At 38.2% G+C, this 14,225-nt stretch overlaps 1 protein-coding gene across 3 annotated transcripts in view; it reads left to right on the forward strand.

Annotated features, from left to right (window-relative positions):
* LOC149309239 (unconventional myosin-Id) overlaps nucleotides 1-14,225 on the forward strand; it is a 181,368-nt gene that overhangs the window by 49,661 nt on the left and 117,482 nt on the right. For all 3 annotated transcript variants that reach the window (XM_089532025.1, XM_089532024.1, XM_089532026.1), the window contains 3 exons: nucleotides 6,530-6,600; nucleotides 8,428-8,502; nucleotides 8,591-8,723. In XM_089532025.1, the coding sequence (XP_089388151.1) occupies nucleotides 6,530-6,600; nucleotides 8,428-8,502; nucleotides 8,591-8,723 (279 nt within the window). The remainder of the gene's footprint in view (nucleotides 1-6,529; nucleotides 6,601-8,427; nucleotides 8,503-8,590; nucleotides 8,724-14,225) is intronic.

Genomic DNA, 14,225 nt, shown 5'->3' on the forward strand with positions numbered 1-14,225 from the left:
TTTTAAATAAAAAGTTGTATGTGCAAAAACTTCACTGGTTCTGCACTGAAAGCACTGCATTTTACATATTATGTATCCAGTGCCAAAAATGATTGGCGTGTTCATTGAAAAAGAAGAGTGACGGGTAGCATTGATCTTTCACTCTCACTAAAGGATGAGAAAACTTGGGGTAGTTGAGTTTTTTCATTGAGTATTTCTGTGTGTTGAGGACTTCCTTAATTAGTATCTTGTGCATGATAGTTTATTTTATACTATTGTTTTAATGTCCTTCTGGTTTAATCTCCTTTTAGTATTACTGTGCTTTTATACTGGGGAGGAGGGATAGGTTTTTTTTAGATTTTTTAACTGTATCTTGTTTTATTGTTATCTGCTTGGATTCTGAGTGTTTAAGTGGAATATAAATTATTATTATTATTATTATTTAATATGCATGTATTTTTATTGTATTGTTTCAATATGTATTTAATGTGTTGCCTAATGGTATGTTGTTATAAAGGCTTTTGTTGTTTATTTTGGCTTGTTGTGTCAAGATAGGTTTGTTTCTGATCAGTAGTCTGAATAGTTACATAGTTATGTAATGGTACTGTCTTTATGACAAAGACATCTTTGGTAATTTGTTTTCATCATGCTGTTAAGTCCTCATTCAAAGATTTCACCAGACATATAATTTGACACTTTCTGACCATACAGACTATACAATTAAAACCACAGATGCTGTGAGGATGTTGCATTTTTTTTAAGCTCTAAAGAAGACAAGGGAGATCAAATAATCCTAGATCTGAAATAATGGGCCATTGGTACCATGGAGGGGTTATCTGTCTTTTGTAGATCTTTCAGAGGCATAGCAACATATTCCCAATTACATTCTGTATCACAAAGAAGACTTCCATGGTAGTGGTATAAGTAAAGTCACTAGGAGTACAGAGCAGTACTATTCAAACTGTCAGTGACCTCCCAGGATAATCAAAGTGCTAATTGTCATAGTGGCTCATCTGAGGATGCAAAGGGTCATCTATAGCTGGATGAGATTGAAAGATGCTGCCTCTCTCCGGAATCTCAAATGATTATTTCTTTACTTTGATAATTTCTGTTCTTTGGAGAGTAAGGGAGTATTCTGAGCCTACCACTGGTCATTTGAGATGGTGTATGTCCTTCTAGATTATAGATACTTGTGGAGGAAGTAATTTGAGCTGTCTGGGATATTTCCCTGTCCTACATTTGCTTTTTTCACCTTTCATGTTAGTATATTACTTGGACCATTGTCAAATGTTAATTTGTGTTAATAATTTCTCTTTTGGAAGGAAACTCCTGTTCTTTCCGGCCTGATCTGGAGAGAACAATCCTCCTTCTAGTAGAAGAGTCAAAAGTTCAAACTGACTGTACCTTCTTTCAATGAGAGTTACAAAGCTAAAAGATCAAGAGTACCCTCCTCTTGATCCCAAGCACTGACAATTAGGATAAGAAAGTTCAATTTTTTTCATGTATCTGAATTACACCAGAAAGTCCCAGGTTCCAAGTATAGTCTTTTCTACTGTTTTTTTCAACATGGAGTGGCTTTTGAGAATATACTACACAATAAAAGCTGCAAGAGAATCAAACCAGTGAAGTATCAAAATCAATGTAGAGAGGCTATAGGTATTGAGGTTCCCAAACGTTAGATCATGATTTATCTGTGAAAACAATCATGTTGCTGCTAAGTGCTGCATTCAGTATTTTTATGCACCAATCTTAGGTTAGGTTCATTCTGACCATTTTCAGCAGTGGCAAATCAAATGCTAGTTGCTTGAACTTCAGGGGAATAAGAACATGAACAGGAGGGCTTCTAAAATCCTGTATTAGCACATACCTCTACAAAATATTTGAGGCATCTGGTCTCCGGAGGGAGATTGCTAGATCTGGAGATGGATGGATTATGGGAATTTGTGTCAAGTGAAGCACTTTCACCTGAGTATTGCCAAACATTTCCTGCATGCTTTTCAGAATACTCACTTCAGTGCTGAGGGAAGGCTATTAGAATGTGTGTTTTATTCAATTATTTTACATGAAAGCTAAGTTCCTTAGTGTTCTCTATGTACTTCTAATGGAACACAGGCTTGTATTTGTAAATGCACATTCCTTACCAATGCAGTACTATATCTGTATTTCATATATGTGTCAGAGGCGAAAATCAGGTGTCTCTGTCCTTAGAGTTATTAATTATATCCCTCAAAGCAAAGTGAAACTGATGTTGCATCTCCCAGGTATTTAGATGCCTTGCTGAAAGCAGCAGTGGAGATTGAAGATGTTGACATCAATGTCTCTGAAGAGCATCAAGCACCTTGTGCCGATACATTTTATAAGGATAGTGATCTCCAAGCCTCAAAAGTTAATGCTTCACTGCTTCCCAGTGAATCATATTGGGTTCTGTATTGGGGCAGATAAGCTCTGAGGGGCTGCTATGCCCTACATACTCGTGTCCTAGTTTTTCAGACTGTATATCCAATGCACTATCTGCTTGCTATTTGTTTATTTTTGGTGCTATAACAAAATCTATGCAGCACAGCAAGGTATTTTTTCCACTTCACAAAATGGAAATCTGAATTAAATTGGAAGTTTCTTCTGCATTGCCTCTGTCTGATTGTGATAGGCTGTGTGTTCTGCTCCCCCCCCCTTTTTTTTTTTAACTTGAATTAGAATTCTTCCGCTGTCCTCCTTCCAATCTGGGTAATATCAAGTGTGCTTCATCTATTACAATTTTCCTGCAAAGAGAATTTCTGTATAAGGAACAGAGTGTCTTGCAAAGTGTGAAGTGAGGCACAAAAATGTATTCCTTCACAAGTCTCCTGATCTAACAGCTCATGAACGCTGTAGCAATGCCACTCATTATGGTGAGTGTGTCCCCTCTTCCACTTCCAAGTGGAAAAGCAGTCAACAGGAATAAATCTGTGAACCCTTCTTCTATCCATCACTTTTCCTCAGAGCCTCTATCCCTTTGCAACTGTGTACCTTTCTCTCCCAGGGTCATTTATTGCAACTTGGCCCAGGATTAAACATTTGGAGGGAGGGGTTGAGGTAGAAAAGTAGCAGGTATGAGAAGGATTCATCACCTCACTCCACCTGAATGTGTTCTCATATTGTGCCACACTGTGGCACTTAGAGCTGTTTGCTTGTGACCCAAACATGCCACTGAATATGCAGCTCACTCCTCAACTTCCCAATTAATTTCTGCAGACTGCACTAGCAAGATGGTTTTGGATCAACTAGCTGGGCAAATCTCAGAATTACTACCCATCATGCATGAGAAAACATAGAAAACTGAAGTGATGACAGACATTTTGACAAGAAGATCACAGAGGCAATCATTTTCAAAGACCCAAGGAATTACAGGCCTCCCAATTTCTGTACTACTGGAAAACACTGGAAAATGGCCTCTGTGAAAGCATTAGACAAAATAACAAAGAGAAATAGCAGCCAGGATAGTTCTGTCCATCCTTCAATTAGCATAGTTTCTTCCTTTTCGTTTAAGTTTTTCAATGTATAGTAATAGATTTAACAAAGGGAAAACAAAATACTGTTAGCCCTTTCTCTCAGCAGGCCTACCAGCCATGGATTGGAACATCTGTCAGTGGCTCCACCCCATTTCCCCCAATGGTGGTGCATGCATGTGGTTTGAGGCCCTGTGGTTTTGGGCATGGGGAGCAAGTGGTGGTGGTCCAGAACAGAATCCCACAAATACCAACTGCAACAAAACATGGATGTGGTTTTGTTAGAAAACAGTACACATATCAACGAATAAACAACCAAGTGTCTAAAGTTATTGCGTTGTCCAATAAGGTGTAAACCACTGTCTGCAAGATGGAGCTGTTCTTTTTGTTTCTATAAGGTTGTCTCTTACATTGTCAAGATGGTGGGTCTTCCCTCTGTCATGACTGGTTGTGAATCACTTCATTTGGAAGCCCTGTAGCACCACCTAAAAAGCCCTACCCTAAATGGGGATTTAAATTGCTAGTTCTGTGGGAAGACAATATCCTCCTCCTCCTCTCTCTTTTCTGCTTGATAATTTGCCATTCAGATGCTGGAGAGTCCATTTTGCACCAAGAGGAAGGGAGGTCCTCTTTTAGTATCTCCTCTTCAGGGACGTCCAGAGACAAGTTGCATTTGTATGATTGCTGTCATGGTAGAGTTTTCTTTCTCTGTGATAAGCTTGAAGGGAAAGCCCCAGCAATATTTGATTCCTTCCTTCTGCAGTAAGATAGTTAGTGCTTTAAAAGATCTCCTTTTCTGAGTGTTTCTGCTGACAGATCTTGAAATGTTTGGTTGATGTTGTCATCATATTTCAGAGTTAGAATGGTAGTAAGTGTAGATAAGACTAAGGCCTGTTACAGACTGCCAAAATAAAGCTGCTTCGGGCCTCTTTGGAGGTATGCTATTTAAATGATGCATGGGTCCTAAGAGTCCGGAGGTTGCAGCAAAGCCACACTCCATTCCTAAGCACTGGAGCACAGCTTTGGTGCAGCTTCTGGATTCTTAGAATGCATGCATCATTTAAACAGCATACCTCCAAAGAGCTTTATTTTGGCAGTCTGTAACAGGCCTATGACTTTTTTTTAGGGGGGGGGGGGATAATGAACAAAATGGAGGAGGATGTTCAGAGGTGGTTTGTTTGCTGAATGGGGGGCGGCGGTTGGTGAAAACGTTCAATATCAGAAGTTTTTAGTTCCAGTTTGGGGCATTGGTCATTGATCCATGTAATCATAAATTTTGTTATGTCTCCCTCCAGGACGCCTCTGAAGCAAATATTTAAATGTCTCCCTCTGTTTTTGTGGTCTTCCATGTTATTACTAAGAAGCTAATTTTGTTTCTCTATCCTTTGAATACAATAGTCATGTGAATTGCTTTTCTGTAGTGCTTTGTAAGCAGCATCTTTAATTTCACTTATTATGTGTCTGGTGAGGGCTGTCAGTTTAGTATCAACTGGTTGTAAGGCTGTTGACCGGTCTTGGTGGGGATGTTTAACAAGATTTCCCCTACATTATCCCAGTAAATCAGGGAATGACATTTCTGCCATCAACTGGGAGGTATTTCCCCCCTCTTTCCTGATCTTCCTGGTCCATGTGCCATTGCTGAGTCTGAATCTTTGTCCTCACCTGTCAACTGTGATTTAAATTCCTTAAATGGAACTTGGTGGAATAGTAGTCCATTATGAACTATTCTGCAGATCTCTTGCTCCCAAGCATTAGATGGTAGATTTTACAAATGAGATCTTAAGGTTTATCTGCTCCAATTTAATAAATTATCAAGGCTTTTGCCAGCTTGCTCATTATGCATCAGGCATGTTTGTCAGTTGGCCATGGCCCCTATAGTTTATTCCTTTAGAGAAATTTATCATACAAGGAAAGGCAATTTACAGTGGGCCCTTGGTCCCCAATGGATCCTGGATGCTCAAGTCCCATTAAATAAAATGGTCTAGTAAAATAGCATCCCTTAATGCAAAATCAAGTTTGGGTTTTTGGAATGTATATATTTTGGAATATTTTCAAGTTGTGGATAGTTGAATCTGTAGATAAGGAATCCATGGATATGGAGGGCTGACTGTATTGACTACCTGGATTTCAATAAGGCTGCTGACTCTTTAATTCCCTCTCCCATGCATATATGTTGTTGTTGTTGTTGTTGTTGCCTTTTTGATTCCCTAGTACAGAGAAACTCACCAAGTCCTAGTTTCTCTGTACTATACATCATATTAAAGGTTCTCAGGTAGTAACCTTGGGAAAGAAGTTTGGGATTATCACTGATTGCCAGAATAAATTGTAGTGAGCTAGCTAAAGTGGTGTTCTCATTTTGTATAAGGCATCTTTGGATAGCTACTTCCTTTATTTCTATATAAGTAGCTGAGTTTTTCATCTGACTCTTTATCTCTGACTTGGGCTTTCTCAGAATGTAGCTCTTTGTATAACCATTACAAAACCCTGACACAACTGGGCACAGGAGAGTTGACAAGAATGGTCTTAAGTGCCTGGAAGCACATGTGATGCTTTACAACCAGGGAGACTGAATTTCCGCCAATGGGCCCATATGTACTTGAGCTGAGTTCAAGCTTGTGAAGTCTTCAGTGTTTCGTTCACACTCAGTTCTGCATGCTTTCTACATCCTATGAAAACAGACCATCTGTAAGCTTCCTATCAGACTGTTCATGTGGTGGTACTCTTCTGGATGCCCATATATTTGATCATGATGTTTGGGAAAAGAATAAAGAAAGGAACAGATGGCTGTCGAGAAATAAAATTCTTCTTTCTCTGGGATTTTCTGTTAATTTAAAAGGAACAGTATCACTGAGTCTAAAAGAAATGGTTGTCTTGTTGTCTAGATTTGCCACTCTATAAATAAATACCTTACATAACAGCAACATAAGCAAAGAGACAGTCCGTAGCAAAAACCTGTAGATGTAGCAATAGATGCTACCCAGGTCTGAAAAGGAGCTTTGGAGCAGAGTCTGGCAGTTTTCAGCAGTTCTCTTTTAATATTAACCCCTTAAACATTTGTTTTTAAGCTTTGTGCCATGGACAAAAATCTGGAATTTGACAGAGACTTTCGGATTAAGCACTACGCTGGAGATGTTATGTAAGTGTGGTTCCTGCACTTGCTGTTCTATGGTGTATTAATACATTCTTATACACATTTTTTTCAATTACTGTGCTGTTATCTTTTCCTTTTCCCCTTTGTGCATATTTTGCTATGGCTCAGAGTAGGTTTTTGAACTTCCTTTGCTGAAGTTATGTTGTTTAGTATTGTTTGTACTATTATCGAGATTCTCCACTCAGAGTAAATTATGTAAAGTTATCTCCACCTATAGTTTCTTGCCTATATTCTTCCATGTTCCATAAGGATACTGAGATGCAAGCACAGATAACAGCAATTAAATCTTGTTAAACCAATCCATTCTATATCTTTTTTGTCTCACTGTACCTCTCTCTGCCAAGATACATAGTGGACATATAAGGTAAAAAAGTAAAGGTTTCCCCTTTGACAAGATTGTCTAGTTGTGTCAGATTGTAAGGTGCAGTGCTCATTTCCGTTAATAAGCCAAGGGAGCCGGCATTGTCAAAGAAGACTGTGTGGTCATATGGCTATCATGACTGCACAGAACGCTGTTACCTTCCCACAGAAGTGATACCTATTTATCTACTTGCATTTGCATGCTTTTGAACTGCTACGTTGGAACTAGTGACAGGAGCTCACTGTGGATATATTAAATTAAGGATAGCCATTACTCAGACTAGGCTAAATATCCTCCTTTAGCAGTCCAGACAGGCCATTATAAGAGTTTACCTTTTGAAGACAGAGTCTGTAGATGAAGTTTTGTTTCATTTGAGGATCTAATCCATGTTCTGCTAGAATGTCCCTTGTATGAGGACCTTGGGATTACATGCATTATCCCCCTGTTAAAAACATCTAAGGGTCTGTCATTTCATGCAAAGGTCTGTATTTTGTTATCTGATGCAAATAAATGGGTATCCTGTAGAACTGCTAAATTCTTAACCAAGTTATGTAATTACGAGTTACATTATGTAAGGCAAGGGTGGATAATGTCTCTACATAGCTTAATAACTTTTGTTCTAAACTGTTTTATTTTTTTTTACATCTGTTTAAACTGGCTGTTTGCTTGTAACACAGTGCATCCTCTTCCTCCTCCATTTGAGTCCAAATAATTTAATTGCAGCAATTTATTGTTAAAAAACAACATTGGAGTATGCTTCTTAACATATTAATGTGCTGCAGTAGTACAAAACATGCCCTTACCTGCCCTCCCCCCCCCCCCCCAAAAAAAAAGCATAATTGAAAGGTAAACATATGAAGATTACATTTGGGTCAGGAAGAGAACAGAACTCTGCCTCCCAGAAGCAGGCGTGCTTCAACTGCATAGCAAAATTAGTAATTCTGCCTTTTAAAGTCAGGATTGGGCAAAGTGCAGCCCTCCAAGACCCCTACTGTTTTCCATAATTGCCAAGTGGACTTCCAGCTGTTTCTGGGTTTTGTTTTGTTTTTTGGCTTCTTTGCCAAGGCACATGGCCCCTGGAGGATCTCATAGGACAAAAGTGGCGCCCAGACCTGCTAGAGTTGGCCACCCATTTCAAGATATGCTGAAACGTATGATGTTTAGATTGATTGAAAAACAATAAAGTCTGAATTCATAGTATATATCTTCAATCAGACAATATAAAACAGTGAGTTTCCAAATCCACTTGGAACTTTACAACAAACCTGCAAGCTAGGCTGGTGTTTTCCCCCATATACCTTGCCATGGGAATTCTGTTGATATATATATATATATGAAGTTATGATGTTGATAAACATTCGTATATCAAGCTGCTGTGGTTCTCAATGGTTACTGAATGTTCTGTACTATTAAATACCCCTTCCTTTCTCTCTCTCTCTCATATTTACCAGCTACTCAGTCACTGGATTCATTGATAAAAATAAAGACACTTTATTTCAAGATTTCAAGCGTTTGATGTATAACAGGTAGGAGGACAGTTTTAATTTTCGTGTGTCATTTTTACCTAAAACTAAAATATTGCTGACCTTTTAATTCATTTCTTGAATTTTGTAGTTCTAACCTTGTGCTGAAAAAGATGTGGCCAGAAGGCAAGCTAAGCATCACAGAAGTGACAAAACGACCATTGACTGCTGCTACCCTTTTTAAGAACTCAATGATTGCTTTAGTGGACAACTTGGCATCTAAGGTAAGACTTTTCTTTGTAAATAATGTTTACCTTTGCCAACTATATATCTTTTAATGATTATTGTTATTAGTAATCTTACATGTATAATTTTAAGGTGCCAACAGTGTGGAATTCATGTAGCGTGTTAAAAGTAATAAGATTGTATTTATTGTTGTCATATTTCTACCAACATTAAGAAAGATCATTGTTGGTTGTATTTTGCAAATAGAAAAACAAGCTATCTGCCCTGACATTTTGAACTTGGGCCCAGTTATTCCCAAAGAGATTTCATGTCAAGATGAGAGTTTTCTGTTGATCTAAAAGGGAGGATTATTTTCCCTACTGGTAGATCCCTTCTTTGCAAGAGTTTGCCCAAACCAGTTGAAATAAGCTGCCATCATTCAGGTTGAACATAAGAGCATCCATGCTAGATAAGACCAAAGGTGTATACATCACTCTGTTCATGTAGCACCTCTCCTGTACTTGCACTAGATGTGCAAGTACAGGAGTACTTGGGGGTGATGGAATACATATGAGGGCTTCCCTTTAAAATCTCATAAACCAATCTGTCTCATACAGGAATGTACAGTATTTCTGATAACCTATATTTGAGCAGTGAGAGGTGACATGAAAAATGTCTGGAAATATACCAGTTAACAATAAAGCTCTTCCTTCTGAACCTGAAACTTCTCATGTCTCCAGGGAAGTAGGTCCAAGAAAGAGAATTGAAAATTACTCTCCAAGTGTTTATAGACTTGCAGCTTGAAGCAAACTTAATCTTGCAGCAAAGCAGTGTGATCTGTTTTGCTAAATTAATTTTAAAATTCATCTGTTTATTTTAGCTCCTCAAATCTACCAGAACATTTTTTTTTTCATTTTCAGTCTATTGATGCCTGTAGTGACAATAGTTTTACACTTGAAGTAAAAAAGCTGACCTGGGTGGGTGAGAAGGAGTTTCTAAAACATGCAGATATTTTCATGCATTCAATAGAAGGAACTTGAGATTTCCAAATTCAAATGATGACAAAAGTATAAATGTATATTTCTGCCCATCTAACAGAGAATTTTGAATCTTTATCTCTTAATAGTCTCACTTTCCTCTATATCAGGGGTTCCCACCCTTTTTGAGTCGTGGAGCCCTTATTATAGCAGAGCCCCTAATAGGCCTACCCTACGTCTTAAAAATTAATAGTGTTTAAGAGTATATATATAAGAATATATACTTATTCTTTAATTTGATTCAATTTTTATATCTTTCATTTTCCTGGAGCGGCCGTGGAGCACCTGGAAAGTGCATGCAGAGCCCCAAGGGCTTCTCAAAGCACTGGTTGTAAACCACTGCTCTATATTCACTCAGATTTATAATGCTGAATTAGGATATCTGCTATTGTTTTCTGATAGGCTTATCACATTAAACAACTGTATGGCAGGTAGGCATAACATGGTCCACTCCATGGTGAAAACAGTTGTAATTATTGAATTTGTCAATACCAGAAGTTTAATTATTTCATGGGGTTTTTTGTGGGTATTTCGGGCTATGTGGCCATGTTCTAGAAGATTTTCTTTCTGATGTTTCGCCAGCATTTGTGGCTGCTACAGATGCTGGTGAAACGTCAGGAAGAAAAATCTTCTAGAACATGGCCACATAGCCTGAAAAACCCACAAAAAACCATGGATACTGGCCATGAAAGCCTTCGACTTCACTTTAATTATTTCATTTGGTCAATTTTTGATAAGAATGTGCAAAAATGTGTGGATGGACTCCCCGTAACTGGGATGGAAAGCATTTGATACTTTTAATAAAATTAATATGGTAGAAAACAAAATTGAAACACCTTTCCATTTCTGTATGTCATAGAGGTGCTGTTTGCAAAGCTTGCTTGGAAAGAATTCTGGCTGAAAGTACTGCTTTTAAACTAAGATGTGGTTGGATTCACTGTGGATACATTCCTGGGAGCCAAATATACTCTGCACATAGTAGGGGGCACTGCATTATTGATTCTTTTATTCATTCCAGGGTTGACCTATGTCAATTAGGGCTGAATCCTAGCTCAGATCAGCCCTGGCTATTTCCATTACAGCACCCTGTACTACATTACTAGAACTGAATATCGGAATTAATCCTACATTCTGGCTATGGTGGGTTTTTTAAAAATATATACACTAGTGGCACCAGTGTGAATCAATAGCATGACCTTTCTATGGTGGTAGGATTGCACACAATAAGTGAGGGATGCATAATGTTCCTTCAGCAAATATCTGATAAAAATCTGTTGCTCTGACCCTGGAAGTGATCAGTAGTGTTATGTAAGTTGATATACAGTGGTGTTTTACCACAGGTTTGTTAGTCAATTCATCCAGTCTTCCATGAACCCCTTCCCACCACAGTAATACTCCCAGATAAAGCAGTGTTTGAGCTGTTCCTATTGCTCTGGGTCTGTTTGTTTCACTGAACATATACGGAAGGAATTCATGGTGGATTTTGCCTCAGGTAAGACATATTATTTCTTTGTCAGGAGATTATTGTGCAGCACATGGAAACTGTCCAAAGGAACATACTCCAGATAGTTGTTCACAAGAAAAACAGTAGACGGATCAACGCTCATTTTTGTTCTTTGAATCATATTTGATATGCTTATCATAAATAACTTGTAATTTTTTGTCTTTTTTTGACCTTGACATTTATTGTGCCTCCTGCATCTCATCCCTGTACCTTTAATTTGCATGAGCAATTATGATCATGTGGGGGGAGAAGCAGTAAATGTACTAGTGCTGACAGAAACTTTTAGGGGATTTTCTCTCATCTTTTAGGTGGGTAGGAAAATTCGTATTCTGAGAGAGCAATTACTAAGAGCCAGTTCTCATCAAGGCACTGATTTTCACAGTTGGAGTTGCATGCTCCTATGAGGCAAGAGGCCATGCTGATGATAGCAGTGCTACTGGGAGACTCTCCCATGTTAGACATGCTTTTGCTGGGGAGCCAGACTAAATGTGCCAAACACTTATTGGGCAACAGTAGTAATAGGGGCAACACTGGCAGAGGATCTCTCACAAGAAAAATAGTAGACGGATCAAGGATAACAATAATGGCACCATAACTAACATTTGTTAGTACTGCTCAGATGAAGCACAGTAAACCACCTTTGAATGTCTTTTACCTTTAAAAGGCTTTGATGTGACAATTAAAAATGAAACAGGAGATAATACAAGATGACACTTCCAGGTCGGAAGGCACTCAACAAAGTACTAGGGTAGAGCAGAGGACAATTACGAGTAGCACTGTGGCTAATGACACAACTGAACTCAAACCAAAAGGATGTTCACCTGTTGGTGTGCTCAGCGTTGAAAGGAAAATCCAAAGCAGGAACATGGAATGTGAGAAGCGTGAATCAGGGGAAGCTAGACATAGTAAAACTAGAAATGAAACCTATAAATGTTTCAGTACTTGGAGTGAATGAGGTAAAGTAGATAGCAATGGGATATTTTTATTCAGATAATTGCACAGTATTTTACCCAGGAAATAAAAATCTAAAAAGAAGTGGGGTGACATTAGTGGTGAGGAGGGATTTATCAAAAGCAGTGAAAGGCTCAAAGTCTGACCAAATTATATCAATAAGACGTCAGGGAAAACCCATCAATATAACCATAATCCAAGTTTATGCTTCCACTACAAAAGCAGAATGGAATCCTTAAGAACATTCCCATAGAATTTAAGGATAATGTATAAAAATAAATTTGCACTAGTAATCCACAAGAGCTCTGGGCTGAAACCAAGGGACATTGTCAGGTAGGAACGCAAGAAGATACTATCTGCAGCCAAAAAGAAAGAGTGGTGTTAACTGATGTCAGATGAAACTCTTCTGGTTTTTAAGCAAAACTTAAAAGTGTCATAAATAGAGTCAGAATTCTGAATGCTGTTGTTCAGTGATTTGTGCATAGAGACAAGGAGAACTACTACAGATCAATGCAGAGAAACAAAAGATGACAAGAAAAAAGAAAGAACAAGAGATGTCTTCCACAAAATTTGGGAAATCAAAGGGAAATTTAAATCAAGAATGGGGATGCTCTATGACCAGCAGGGGACATATTACATGACCAAGTAGAAATTAAAAAAAAATGATGGAAACAATACACAGAAGAACTATATAAAAGAGATAAAGGAATGACATTCGTTCCAGGAAGATGAACCTCCAATTTCAGAGAGTTAAATTTAAGCTGCACTCAAGGCATACAAATTATGCTGCGTTAAGCTATTGAGAGAATTTACTCTAGATCTAATATATGTCAAAAAATATGGAAAACAAAAGAATGGCTCACAGATTGGAAATGCTCAGTGTTCCAGTCACCAAGAAAAGGGATGCCAGGAATTTCAGTAACCTCAGTATTGTTGTGTTAATTTCCCATGCAAGCAAAGTGATGCTCCAAATTCGGCAACAAAGATTTTTACCATATATGTAGCAAGAAATGCCCAATGTTCAAGCTGGGTTTAGAAAAGAAAGAAGCATGAGGGGTCATATTAGAAACATGTAATATGGCGTGCACTAAAAGAATTTCAAAAGAAAATCAGCCTGTGCTTGTTAAATTATAGCAAAGCTTTTGATTAGATCATGAAAAACTATGGATTGTTCTTGAAGAAATGGGTGTGCCACAACATTTGATTGTCCTGTACTTGGGACAATGTGCTACTGTCAGGACAGATTACAGAAAAACTGAATGGTTTCTCATTGGCAAGGAAGACTGCATTTTATCATCCTATATCTGCTTAACTTGTATGCTGAAAATATCATACATAAAGCAGAATTAAACTCAGAGAAAGGAGGCATGAACATTGGAGGAAGGAATATCAATAATTTAAGATATGCAGATGACACCAGACTGCTAGTAGAAAATGACAGATTTGGAACAAGAAGACATGATTTAGTAGAAAAGACAATAACGGTTGGTAATTTGGAAGGCAGTAGTAAATTAGGAAGACCACATTAGAGATGGATAGAGTTAATCAAGAAAGCCTTGGTCCTTAGCCTGCAAGACCTGAGCAGGGCTATTGATGATAGGGTGACCTGAAGGACTCCCTTTCATATGGTCACCATTGGTCAAGGTCGATTTGATGGAAGTGAACAACAATGACAATAATGCCTGGCAACAGACTCTACAAATGTTCATGTTCCCTAAATTGGAATCAGTTTTACCTGATCTTTACAGGCTATGCAAATGCTACCACCTGGCTGGCAAAATGCAGCTGGCAAGGAGAAATGTGGGTCAGTAGGTTAAAAAGAAAATATTGCAGAGTAAGCTTTTTCAGCAGGAGATGAATACATTTAACTGAGGCTATGGCATAGGGGCATATCATTTGAACATTTTGAAGAGAAATTGAGAGATGGCTTGTCCTCAGTATTTCTGCACCTTCCTTAGAGGCCACAAACCTACTGACTTGGTTTATAGACAATATGTTTTTGGGCCAGAAGAGGAGATCAGTATCATCTTAAAGGATTTAATAAGGTAACTTTTAAGGATAGTCTGTGA

The sequence above is a fragment of the Sceloporus occidentalis genome, unplaced genomic scaffold (genome assembly GCF_023333645.1).
Source record: "Sceloporus occidentalis isolate IW3139 unplaced genomic scaffold, rSceOcc1.0.p SCAF_7, whole genome shotgun sequence".
Taxonomy (NCBI): Eukaryota; Metazoa; Chordata; class Lepidosauria; order Squamata; family Phrynosomatidae; genus Sceloporus; species Sceloporus occidentalis.